General features: G+C 35.4%; 1 protein-coding gene across 1 annotated transcript in view; it reads left to right on the forward strand.

Moving 5' to 3' along the window:
- The first annotated feature begins 1,337 nt into the window (after positions 1-1,337).
- LOC117171592 (soluble calcium-activated nucleotidase 1) overlaps positions 1,338-14,316 on the forward strand; it is a 52,075-nt gene continuing 39,096 nt past the window's right edge. Inside the window, exon 1 of the mRNA XM_033359037.1 lies at positions 1,338-2,236. Coding sequence (XP_033214928.1) covers positions 1,657-2,236 — 580 coding nt within the window. The 5' untranslated portion in view covers positions 1,338-1,656. The remainder of the gene's footprint in view (positions 2,237-14,316) is intronic.

Here is a 14,316-nt window from a genome sequence, read left to right on the forward strand (position 1 = left end):
CAGGACATCAAAAGGTGGCCGACCTTCCCCTCATTGCAACACCCCCGCAATGGCATGCCAAGTCCTTGTTCCCTATGTCCATGAGTAAGCCACATTTCATTTTAGTTTCCGAAAAATAACAATAACGCAAACAGGGCGCGCTTTTGGACCTTTAATTTTAGTTCCCGGAAGGCTAAGGCAAACAGGGTGCGCTGCGGTAAGTCGGTCGAAATCAAATATACGGCATAAGCAATCTCCTACCTCATCTCTGCTATAAGTACCCCCTCTAAATACATGGGAGTGGGCCCACCCCACCGTGATTGGGTTCCTTCGGTCCGCCAGGGTAAGCAGAGACGCTATATAAATAGAGTAGCCGACACTGAAGGGTCCTTTGTTAAGCTATATTACCGTCGCATCACTTTTAAAACGACCACTACACTCTAGGAAATTTCCTCTAAACAACAAAGGAATACTTTTACGGTTAAACTGCCATCGTTTGAAAATTAAATTTAAAAACAGATCCTTTAACGGTTAAAGTACGAGTCGTTTAACCAAGAATCGTTTCAACGATAAGCGACTCTACTTTCACGCGCAGAAGGTTCAGTTTAACGGTTAATATGGGACGTACTCTTACCGAAAAATAATTTACGCGCATGCTCGGAATCGCTTCACCGCGCTTTTAAAATGCAACCGTTTAACCAATAAAAAGTGCATACTTTTAGCGTTAATCTAAGAATCGTTCCACGGTAAAAGTGATTGTCTTCTAAAGATGAAAAGGCGTGACTATGAATTAGTTGTCATCATTTCAGTGTTAAACTAGATCGTTTAAGAGTGAAACGAATCTGCTTTTAAAGTATTCTACTTTAAAGATTAAAGGACCGACTTTATCGTTTAAAGGGAATTTTTGAGCGTGTCAAAGAACCTTGAAAATGACCAAAAACTCTGACTATCTCTGAGACTAAATCATTCTAATCGACCCTGCTTATAGGCTCAAATGGGCTAGGCTATTTCGTTTGAGAATACTCTTGAGATTTCTATCGGTAGGGTTATGGCTCACTCAAATCACGCAAAGCAAAGAAATTGTCGGTCTGACGAGATTAACAGCTTGTCATTACATAATAAATTGTTTCATTTTTGTTTTCATCGTAAATTATTCAATAAAAGAACAGTCCAATAACTACTTATAAGATGATTTCCATTTTTTTCGAATGTCCGATCAGACAGATGACGGGCAATCGGTCAGATGACCGAAGCATTCGGCGTCATTTGACGTCACTCCCCATATCTAGGCGCCACTCTGGCTGTTTGCCACTGTCGGCAAGCAGAGGTATGAAAAGTACTTAATTTTTTGCTGCGTACGTCGTCTGCATCTGCTTTTACCGGCCTTCTTGATTGTTGACATCTGACATGTTATCTCGATACATTATGTAAATTTCAAGAGTTACATACAATTTTATAATTTACCTAATGTAGCCACAATATATGCAGTCTGAAGTCACGTTTATTACTGTAATATCTAATACGAGACAAGTTCAAAAAATGTAAACATTGAATAAACTATACAAGTGTACATTACTGTAGGTACAGAATATGCGTTAAATTTGAGTAGAAAAGTTTATATACTTGATAACATTAAATACATACAGCGATATAATTTTTCAACTAATATAAAAAGCAATGTTGAAGCGAGATTGGAAAAAATCCTTGCGAACGCCGCACATTTATAAAGTAGGAAATAATACCTTCAGGATTCAAAAACAATTAATAGTTTTTATTGTGATATTCGCAGGGTTGACATTTATATACATTTGTCCTTCTATGTACCATGCTATTTGTTTTCATCCTGTTGATTCTTCTGTACCTTTGTGTCGTTTTTACAAATATAACAAAACCTATCCTATTACGAGACCAGTTGAAACAACCAACGGTGTAAACTATAAGATAGCAATAATTAGTGACCTTGACGAGCGATCGAAAAATTTACAAAAAAAAGATGTGTGGTATAGCATTTTGAAAACAGGCCATCTTTTGTGGGTACCTTTAACAAACACACTCTCTGTGACATGGGATAATCAAGATGTTATTTTATCATCATCATTGGCCATGGGAGGACGGGGTATGGAGTTTTCGGAACTGGTTACTTTCGATGGACATCTACTAACCTTTGACGACAGAACTGGAATCGTTTATTCTATCGAGGAAAGTCAAATATATCCTTGGGTTATTTTAATGGACGGTAATGGAAAAAGTTCAAAAGGTAAGAAAATCAATTCATATTTAAAAAGCGGAATGTGTAATCGTACCAATAATGACAGAAAAAATGGAGCTATTCGTACAAATTTTAACACATCGTCTCCTAGAGTTATACTATGCCATATCCACTTTTAGAAAATTTGAAACCATTATTATTTGTAGGCTCGGTAATTACCCTACTGATAGAAATCTCAGAGTATATGCTAAAGATTCTCAAGGCTCTGAGAAGCTCTGAGAAATTCCCCGCAGGCATTCAGGTAGATATATTTCAAGGTCCAGGTAGCTCGTTTAAATGTTTTGAAGGCTTTAAAATATCCTTTCCGAAATTGAAATAAAAGTGCGATCATAAATATCAAGCAGAGAGGCTGACATTTAAATAAGAATTCGATCATAAATACCCTACCGATAAAAATCTCTGAGTTTTCTCTAGCGAAATAGCCTGGCTCATTTGAGACTACAAGCAGTACCGGGCGAGCAGAGTTATTTACAGTAGTTGGCCGCCGCTAATCCGACTTTCCCTTTTTAAATTTCTCTTCAAATTATTAACACTTTTCTCAATTTAATGAATTTTCTCAGTATACTTATTTATAATTATAAACTTATATGCTAATATTCCATTTTCTAGTTTAATTAAAAAATGTTGTCTTTTTTGGCGTATCTCATTGCATTTACGAGAAACGTCGTATTAATTCCAATTTTAAGCATTTAAAAAAAAGATACCTATTTGAAATCATGGAAACCCGTAGATTCCGAATTATTATGTTTTAGGCTGTTAATTATTACACCATTAAGCGATTTCCCTTTCGGAGTAGGCGTGACTCACTCGCTAGGGGAAAGGAGTAGTGTGTGGAAGGGATAGAGAATTTTCAGATTGATCCAGAATTCTCGTGTTATTTATGTAAATAACACGTTCTTTCCGCAACACTGCTCCGACCCAGGTTGCTGATCAATCTCTCCAGCAATCACCCCAAGTGAAGAATTATAGAATTATGTATTGCCATTTTAGCTTTATTTGATATATTTTTACTTCTGATAAGGGGACCTGCTCTACCAATAACCTTCTTACCTTCGTTTATGCGTCTATCTAACTCCTCATCTATCTTCCCGTCCCTAGTAAATAAGCTACCAAGGTATACGAATTTATCAACTTGTTCAATTCTCTCATCATTTAATAAAATATTGCATAGTATTTTCTCACTCTTTTCGTCGAAAAGAGTCACTCTTAAATACTTGTCCATAAATAATATAAATAACCATGAAGACATAACGCATCCTTGTCTGACTCTTTGAATAATATCGAAACATTCACTCAATTTCCCATTCACTCTTACACTCGCTTTGCTACCTGTATATATTGTTTTTATAGCCTGTAGGAGCCATCCATTGACTCCATACTCTTTCAGGACTTCCGAAAGTTTACTTCTATCTACCTTGTCAAAAGCTTTTTCTAGGCCAACAAATGCACAGAAAACTTTTTTTTTCCTACTCTTAAACTTTTTTCTGTTATTTGCCTTAAGCTAAATATTTGATCCGTACATGACCTTCTTGGCATAAACCCACTTTGGACCTCCCAAATCTTTGCTTCTGTTATTTTCATTATCCTGTGAATAATTATTTTTGAGTATATTTTAATTACGGTACTTAATAAGCTAATCCCTCTGTAATTATTGCAGTCGCTTTTATCTCCCTTTCTCTTGTATATTGGTACGATGATCGCTTTTTTCCAATCATCTGGGACGTCTCCCATCTCGAAACATAAATTTATCAATTCGCACAGTCTATTGGGTATGCACTCGCCACCGTGTTTAAGCATTTCAGCGTTAATACCATCTACCCTGGCAGCCTTACCGTTTTCAAAGCTCTTAATTATATCCCTAACCTCAGTGGCACAGATTTTCTCAATTGAGTTTTCTATCGCATCGTGTTCAACATTGCAGTTGTGGTGTCCTATAGCTTTATCTCCGAAATGTCTCCTAAAATAGTCTCTGAAAGCCTCTAGTATTCCGTCTGCATCATATACCATCCCCCCCCCCCTACTATTTCTCATGTTGACAAATTCTGTACTATTGTTTCCTTTCATTTTTTTATAAAATAGTTTCTTGCTTCCTTCAAAGTCGTTTTGTATTTTTATCTCTTCTTCTGCTCTAATTGTATCCTTACGTTCCTTAACTAATCGTTTGAGTATCCTGTTTTTGTGTCTATAATCCTTTCTATATCTATTTCTTTCCTCATTGCTAAGACCCGCGATGTTCAAAGTTCTGTTATATGTTTTTTTCTTTGCTTTTTGGGCAGCCTGAATTTCATCATTCCACCACGCATCACCAGACATTCTTCCTACAATGGTGGTACCACACACTTCGATCGTACATCTAACAAGGATATCCCGTAACATTGTCCAGACGCCCTCTATATCTTTGTTTTTTATACGATCCTCCCATGTTGCCCTATCTATGCTTTCGATTATTCTATTTTGGAAATCTATTCGCACATCCGGTTTCTGTAGGTTCTCAATTTTGATTCGCGTTTGTTTTCTTGGTTTTCTTTATTCTCCATCCCCGACCTAAGTTAATTTTTCAGGACCCCTCATGATCCTTGTATCTTTGCCTAACTCTCTTAGTCTTTCACCCGCAACAATAAAGTCAATTATACTGCGGTTATTTCCTTTAGACCAAGTGTGCAGGTGGATCATTTTATGCCTAAACCAATTATTTGTAATAAACAGACTCCTTTATAAGCATAGACCAACTAATTTATCTCCGTTAAAATTTGTTCTTGGATCCCCAAAATTACCTAGTACTCTTTCTGTATCCTGATTTTGGATGCCCACCCATTTGTTTATGTCTCCTAGTAGATTTATTCTTTCCCCATGTTCGCAAATATTTATTGTGCCATTTAAAGTGTCCCAGAAGGCGTCTTTTACTTCTCTAGGATCACTATCAACTGGAGCGTAGCATGCTATGATAAATAGTCTTTCTTCTGATTCCTACTTTCATTCTAGCCCACAGCAGTCTGAGAGATACGAAACCATGGTTTCCGAGATGCTGCTTTGCTCTTTCATTCAAAATCAGATCTACTCCTTGTTTACCATGTGATTCACTGTCTACTCCTGACCATATATCAAGTCCGCCTTTCAACACGCCGTTTTTTATGTCTTTTGGTTTCGCATCCCTTTTTTTTTTTGTTTCAGGCACACATAAAATATCTAGTTTCCTCACGTCCATAGTTTCACGCAATTCTTTTACCTTGAGATCATTTTCTCCCCTAGCATTCCAAACATCCAGTCTACATTCGTCGCCTGAAACATGACCTTTAGATTTTCCGTGTGCATGCCTTTTGTCATTAAAAGTTCCAGCCCTTTCCGAGGTTATTTTTTAATTTGTATTATTCATCGTTTGGATTATACGCCCAACTATCACCTTTATGCAATAATTTTATTGTATGAGTCGACATCATGTCAAAGTTAAGTATTAAATCGTCATATGGTGGAGATTGTAGTTATAACGTCAGTCCCACCGAAAACTTCAGTTTATAAGAGAGGGTTGGGAGATGGGGGTGGCAGAACTGGAACTGAGAGAGTCGTCTTGGGTTTGTGTTTTTTTTTCATGCTGGGAAGGTCACCAGCCTTCAGGAGCGTTGTAATATATGTGATAGTCCCCATATCGTCTTTAATCAGGTATTCGGAGCGCTTGGACCCGGAATAGCCGATTGATCGGCAAGTCACTGAAACTAATAGTTATACCGTAACGAATTTTTAAACGTGATTATCTCGAAATTGTCTTTTCAAAAACTGCTCGTGCTGTAACTTAAAAAGTTATTGGCCGATTAGGCTGAAATTTACGTGGGTTTCTTTTTATGGTACTATCGGAAGGATATACCTAAAAGTTGAAAGATATCGGGTTATTAAATAATTTTCTTAGGGTCAAAACTGTTGAAAAATGGCCGAAAATTTGGACCTTCGATTAAACAGCCGATATAAATTTTAATTTTCAACTTTTTTATTATTTTATAGGGTTATCCTTCCCTTTAATACATGAGTAATCAAACAAAAAAAACCTTTTTAATATCAGATAAATGGAAAAATTTTGACAGCTGCAGCAGTTTTCGATGCCTCGAAGCAGACGCTTGAAGAAGTATTCTGCAGGGTCGCTATTTTGTATTAAAAAAAATCACATGTATTTTTACACTTTAACGATGTAAGAAAAGATGTTAAAATTAATAAATGATCTAGTTATTTTATCAACTTAAAAGAAATTTATTAAAATTGATTGATTTTACCCTTTATAAAGGTATCTCCCCCCTTGAGTACGTTTCGGGATTTCCTAGTAACTGCATATCGAAGCACAATTTTAATAAAGTGCATATATTCAAAATTTTTAATTTTCTATTTGGCTTTTTCCCCAACCGAAGTTATATGACCGGCCTCTTTTAGAGTTATTACGAAACTGCTACAAGACACAAGAGAACGTGAGAGTCGGTTTACAACAAAGTCATATCCGGCAGCCGTTAAAATAATCTTCTTTAAAGTCCTTTCAAAACCATTAAAACTTTTTAAAATACACTGTCTAAGGAGCTTAATTTGATAAAAATTTTCCGCGTTTTTCAATACACAGCCGAACTTTTCACCAATAAAACAGTCCAATTTTTGAGTTTTCAACTAAGTGTACAGATAAATAAGTTAGTTTATAAATTATTTAAATGAATTAATATATGTACATATATATACATATACATCTTTTTTTTGTGTGTGTTTATTTTAGGCCTAAATCTTTGAATTTATAATAAAAAGAGAGTCCCCCCCCGGTCCAAAATCTCAGCGTTATTTGTAGTTTGTAGGTTTAAAATTTCTTTTTTATCGCTATGAAATTTAAAGAAAATCTACTTCTAAATTTTAATCCAAAAGCTTAACAAAGGACCCTTGACCCTCGTAACACCGCATATTCCCTCAATATTTCTACCATATTTCCTGCAATATCCGCAATAGTACAGGAAATATGGTAGAAATATTGCTGGAGTGTCTCTATGTCCTTTTTCTGAAAAATTCTCAACTTTAAATTTCATAAAAAGAACATAGAGATACTCCAGCAATATTTCTACCATAGTTCCTGTAATATTGCAGATATTGCAGGAAATATGGTAGAAATATTGAGGGAATATGCGGTGTTACTAAGGGAGTGTCGGCTACTCTATTGATATAGCCCTTCTGCTTGTTATTTATGATCGAATTCATATTTCAATTTCAGCCTCTCTGCTTTTTATTTAAGATCGTATTTCTATTCCAATTTTAGAAAGAACATTTTAAATCCTTTAAAACATTTAAAAGAACTACCTGGACCTTTGAATATATCTACCTGAGTGCCTGCGGAGAATTTCTCTGAGCTTCTGTGATCCTAGTTTATCTTTAGAATATACTCAAGAGATTTCTTTCGGTAGGGAACAAGCAAAAAAGCTATATCAATAGAGTAGCCGACACTCAAGGGTCCTTTGTTAAGCTTTCAGATTAAAATTTAGAAGTATATTTTTTATGCTTCATAGTTAACAGCCTAAAAAATAATAATTCGGAATCTACGGGTTTATATGATTTCAGATATCTAACTTTTTTTTTAAATGCTTAAAATTGGAATTAATACGATATTTCTCCTAAATGGAATGAGATACGCCAAAAAAGACAACATTTTTTAATTCAACTACAAAATTGTATATTAGTCTATAAGTTATAGTTATAAAAAAGCATAATGAGAAAATTCATCAATTAAAAAAGAAGAGTTAATAATTTGGAGAGAAATTTAAAAAGTGAGAGTCGGTTTAACGACGGCCAACTACTGTAGGTAACTCTGCCCGCCCGGTACGTGACAAATACAAAAGGAACATTATATGAACGTCGCATCACTCTTAAAAAGACCACTAAAAGGACCTTGAAAAGGGTCTAAATCGCTCTGACTATCTCTGAGACTAAATCGTTCTAATCAAAGGTGAAAATAGTTTCAAACCGGCCAGGCAACTTCGCATGAGAATACTCAGAGATTTCTATCGGTAGGGAGACGTTGGATTCAAAGCGGTCTCAAACAGTCATATTCTGGTCTCCACAAGACCACAGTCCTTTTGTCCCCGCTGGCATTTTGTTGATAATGTCAGTTATCCTTATTTCAGAAACAGAGAAAGGGATCATCAGGGTCATCACCCTGAAAGTGATGCAGGTATAGGCTGAAGGGTGCATACCAGAAAAAGACCAAACGTGGTTTGAAAGTGGTATTAAATTGGTATTTATTTTCACGACGGACGCCAGATCCTTTTTACATTGTTATAAGTGAAAAAATGCGTCCTAGTTAACGCAAACTTTATATCTATAACTTAACCTCAAATTGAGAGAACAGTGTTGAAAGTACTTGAAAGTCAACAATTTGGAAATTAGTAATTTAATTTTAGGTGGGGGAGGGGATATAATCCCCGGTCCCGGAGTTTTCATCAGCCTGAATTCTAATTGTTTTAATTACATATAGAGGCCCGTCATTACCAACCCCCGGGCGTCCTCTTGACGGGCCTGATAATAATTTACGTCCCGCGAGGAAAGGGACCTTAGGGTTGCAAAAATCGATTTTCAGATTTTGTATGCTATTTATGGTTTTAAAATCTCTTTCATATTAAAAAAGAATAAAAATTTTATCTGCAAAATTAGAATTGTTATTAAGCTGCAAAGTGAGGCGTGAATCGCCTATTTCGACGCGTGCGGACGGGCCGAAAAATCCAGATTCCAGCCCCACTACGTTCGATGCATCTTTCCGTTCTGTGTGCGTGTGATTTAGAAGCTGATCTGAAACGCTGGACTCGGAGCGAGAAAATGTGGTCGTAAGTGGAGTGGACGTCATAAAGTTGTCTTTACGACAACTTTATGACATCCTATGTTCACGTCGTTAAGGTGCCTGCGATATCTTAGAGACATTGTCAGATCAATCGACGTCTTTACGATATCGTAAAGACACCTTAACGACATGGACATAGGATGTCGTAAAGACTTCGCCAAATTTTGTTCCAACTGGGTCGCTTCTACTGAAAATTTCGCCCGTTAAACTTAAGGTCACTTTCCTGGCGGAACGTCACATACGTTCTTGATCACGCATTATTTTTTACCTATAAACCTTTTTTGACATTTAGAAACATTTTAATGGAGCATAATATGGTTAAACTTGGGATCAGATTTTCTCAGTTTGACAGTTGAGGAGCGACATATTTCCTCCCAAGCCCTCCATTCTTCTAGAAAAAAAAAAGATTGGAGCGGATTCAGACCGATTGACAGTTGTTAATCGGTCAACGGTGTTAATTGAGTCGCTCAAATTTTCACTAAGCCTCCGTCTCTAGAGATAAAGGTTTTAAAAAGGCTCTTTACAAAGATTCCTGTATCTCTGAAGTAGGCCAGTCAACGAAGGACTTCCGCTTGAAACTATTTCTAAATAAGCTAAATTGTTCATTTATAACTTCCAGGAGGGAAAGTTGAACAAATGCACAAATTTGAGTAATTATCAGCTTTGTGGTTTTTTTATAATAATGCAAAATAGTTGTAAAAATCATATTTTTGAAGTTTGTCTTGATTTACATGAAAACGGTACGCTATACAGAAAAATGTTCGGCACCTTATTATGCACAAATAAGGTCCTTTCGATTTGTTCGTATTCTTAACCCTTTATTTAACAAAAGGAGGTAAAGAAAAACTTGGGACAGAACTATTCTTGCCTCATTGAATAATCATTTTTTTACACTAGTGAACCTAAATTATGTCCATATGCATTTCTCCAAGTTACCTAACACCTTATATAAAGAATGTTTCAATAAATTGATTATCACCTTAGCTAATAAATTTTTTTCATCCATCTTCAGGCCTAAATTTGGCACACTTACGTTAGTTCCTGAGGGTAGGTACTTCGTAAGATGCTTGCTTGACATGTGTACTCGTATAAGATAGCTGCAAAGTTTGAATAATTTCTCATAATTTTTTATCAATGAAATGTAGGCTTTAATAAACCTATGTCAAATTTCTTCGAAAACTCCGAACTCCTACTTTTATTCGTGGCTAATAATCACGGGCCGCTTCTGCCTGGGCCCCCATTATGGTGCAGCAATAGGAATAGTACAAAATCGTAAATCTTGTACTTTTCCTCCATTCCTTGCGAAGGACCAGGTGTCCAAGATTTTCGTGGCTGAGGCCGAAAAATTCATATTGACCCTTTCTCACTGTATTTGAGTACAGTCTAGCATAGTAGTTTTTCTCCCATATTCTGTACGTTTAGTTTAGAGTATTCTTCATGTTGAAAATAATAATTATATTGATATAAAAAGTCTTTATGGATATTAATTTTTAAATGCTACCCAAAATAAGTTTTAAATGTTATTTAAAGTTAATGAATAATATATTTTGACATTCAACAGGATGAACCCCGATAACAAAATGTCGGCACGATGCCACCCTATGTGCCGGCACGCTGTCCGATTGTCAGGACCACTGTTCAAGCACATGAGTACCTCAGTTTAAGTGCCATTGCTGGCAATATTGCCCGCCCGTCTGTCTGGCGACCAGCGTGTCGGTTATATGGAGGGTCGAAATGCTAATGAATGGATTCCGTTAATTGTAATTATGTTTGTCATTATGAATTTTGTCATTCATAGGTTATATTTTGTATTGGCTACGATTAAACCGATTAAATTTGCTCTGATTGTGGTTTGGAATTGGGCGAATGATTATTATATCTGCGATTAGAAGTTCTAGTTTTTTTGTTAGGTTAGAAGATCTAGTCTGTCGAATGACATACACAAAAAATGCCGAAGGTAGCTAAAGTCTGAAAACAAAGGATGCCAAGGTCAAGGTAAATGTGGGTTAAAATCGGCGACTTATATATCTTCATTTTTTCAACCTAACTCAGGAATAAAAAAGCTTATAAATTACTTTTCAGAACTTGCCCGCTCGGAAAACTCAAAATTATAGTGATAGTTAGCCAAAATATACCTAGCAATGCCAAATCACCAACGCGAGAGAAAACGAGCACTGCAGATTGTTCGAAGATTGCTGAACATTTGAACATTACCAGGACTGTAGGACAGGACTAGGATTGATTAGGAGCACTGGGATGACTATGACACTATCATGACTACTATGACACTATTGATGGCAGTATTACGATCAGCCAAAGATTATTATAAATATCTTTGCATCAAAACACGTTTTAGCGTGTAAACACACATTACGCGGAAAGTGTGTCCACTCAAAGAGCACATAGGAGGGAAACTGCGCGCGCTTTTAAAATTATAATTATTCTCTCAATTTGGAATATTTTACCTTTTTACAAATAAACAACATCTACTTTTGGTAAACTATTCGTTTCAAGATGACTTCTTAGAATTTTTTAATAAAATTTCCTATAAATAAACATTATTATTTATAATTTTTATAGAATATGTTACTGTTGTATTTTTATTCTCGACCTTTTATTTATGCAAAGTGAATCAAGTCGTGGAAATGAAGGTCAGATAAGCAACGAATAATTTAAATTGAGATGTTTCGGTCACCGTTTTGTACCCTCATCAGTCAAAAACCATTTATTTATTAATCTGTACTAGTAAGTATGTATTTATTTAGTCTACAGAGAAACTAATAGTATAGTTGTAAATCAACAGAAAAACAGAAGGTCAACAAGGAAAACATTAAATATAGTAAAAATACAGAACATACCTGGTAATAAGTTGAAAATCAAAAATAGATTGAAGTAAAATCCAAAAACAGAGAACATAGTTCACAAAAAATAATAAATGACGAAGAGAGAACAAAATTATAATTATAAAATAAATAAGGGCGAAAGCTTTGAGCTTTGAGATTATTAAAAATTTTTGAAAAACTAATAGTTGGTTTGTGAAATATCTGTAACTCTTGTCCTTTTATTACATATGATCGATTATCTTATCTGAGACCTTCCTGAATTAATCTCGGGAAGCATCCCTACAAAAAATAAAAATGTCTACCCAACACTCTATAGACAACCTTTGTACATTTTGTCTAGTATTGCATTTCATCTGATATGGATCTGTTACAATTAATACATAATCTGGATTAATTATTCAAGTCAAGAGGTGGGTGATTGAAAGCATCCCTTCGTGAAATTGCAAGTTGCCGTTTATTTTCATCTTCCATGCCATTTATTCGTTGCATTCGCTGAAGATTATATCCTCCGTTGCATACATAGCAGGCGATCTGTCTTCAAAACGCTATCGTTTGTTATTTATATCAAATATAAAATAGAGATAAGTATTTACTTACAAAGGAAGCGATCCGTTACACATAAAACATTAGATTACTGAATAAAATATACAAGCAGCCAAAATCATAGGCTAGGCACACATGAACACTACTTTACATCTCGCTTTGTAGCCTAAAGTTTTACATAAAATAGGTCGTATTCCTTATTTAACATTTGAAGATAAACAGTTCAGTCTATTATACATTGAATAAGTAGTAAACGATGGTGAATCGAGGACAGATAAAATGTTACGCACCTAACGTAGAACAGCTTATAAAACTGCATTTAGTCACTGTTCACTGAAAAAACAGGTAGTAAGGCCAACTGCTTGAATTACTCAAATATGCCACTAGTACTCCATTGCTTAGCGCAATCAATTTTTTTGTTGGTATTACTGTCGTTTAGGTCATTTTTTCATTTAAGTGATCTACTGACTTAAACAATAAATCTATATTATGCACTAATAATAGTTGCACATTAGATAATGCTTTGTCTGCCTCACTCATTCGCTCGCTCACTTCATTATTTGCACTATTTACATCACTCACTTAGCCATTTGCTCTCTCTTCCTCTCTGTTACTCAGCTACTCAGTCACTCAGGCTTGTATCTCCCCCCTCTCATTTTTCAAACTCGTCTACATATAAGTAGGCACATGCATTATGTGTATCTTCCTTATGCTTGGTCTGTGTACTTAAACGGTTTACTATCAACCTTTGATGCTCTGTACCATCTAAACGTCGCATAGGGTCAAGTTTTGGCATTAACATATTTTGTTCAGCATGAAAAGATGTGCCAAATGGCAAAGATTGAGCCAATTTCACGGAGAGCCATTTTTAATGTATTTAATAAGGGATCCTTTGACACAGGTTCATTAAAGCCTTTTTTTTAATGATGAAAAGTTATGGGAAATTATTTAAACTTTGCAGTTATCTTGTACACATGTCAAGCGTCTATAAAACTTTTTTTTCTCGCAAACTTACCGTTTTCATGAAAATCAAGAAAAACTTCAAAAATATGATATTTACGACTTTTTTGCATTATCATAAAAAGTCCAAAAGGTTGCAAAATTACTGAAAATTTTGTGGGTTTTTAACATCCTACCTGGAAGTTATAAATGAACAATTTAGCTTATTTATAATTAATTAGATGTTAGGATCATATTTGTGCTTTGTTGACTGGCCCAAAGGTGTTTGTCCGTGGCGAGGGTTTGACCTAGAATATGGTTTATCTGAAAAAAATCTGCTAAAAAGAAGAAGTGTGAACATAATTTGGAAGTAGAAACATAGGAGGCACAAATAATGTCGTCTAATGGGAGGCAAAACAGAAACCAACACTTAATTATAATCATAATTTTTCCGTGATAGGAACGGCACTGTAACTACACTGGTGACAATTTTTCTTTTCACCGAATTTCCTATTTTGCAGTTTATTCTCGGGTGTCAGGGAGATGGCATCGTGGTTTCATTGCTGTTTGTGCCTGCTCTATTTTTTTGCGTTGATAAGGGTGCTGTATACAAACCTCTTCTTCCTCGGAAGGGGATTTGGTTGGTTGCCTTCTAATTTTTCTTTTCTCTTTTTTATTTTTGACCAAAAAAATAATTTTTTTTCTTTTTTAGAAATTTTTTTATCTTTTTTCAAACGCGTGGTGCAGAAAATTCTAGACAATAATTCCCCATAATATCACGGAACTGTAGTTTAGTATAATGCGTACTCGAAACTTAAAAATGGCGTCCTTTTTTACCTGTTTCTGGGGCCATTCACAAAATACGTGATCCATTTCTTAGGAAATTTTGACCCCCCCCCCCC

This window comes from Belonocnema kinseyi, chromosome 4 (assembly GCF_010883055.1).
Source record: "Belonocnema kinseyi isolate 2016_QV_RU_SX_M_011 chromosome 4, B_treatae_v1, whole genome shotgun sequence".
Classification (NCBI taxonomy): domain Eukaryota; kingdom Metazoa; phylum Arthropoda; class Insecta; order Hymenoptera; family Cynipidae; genus Belonocnema; species Belonocnema kinseyi.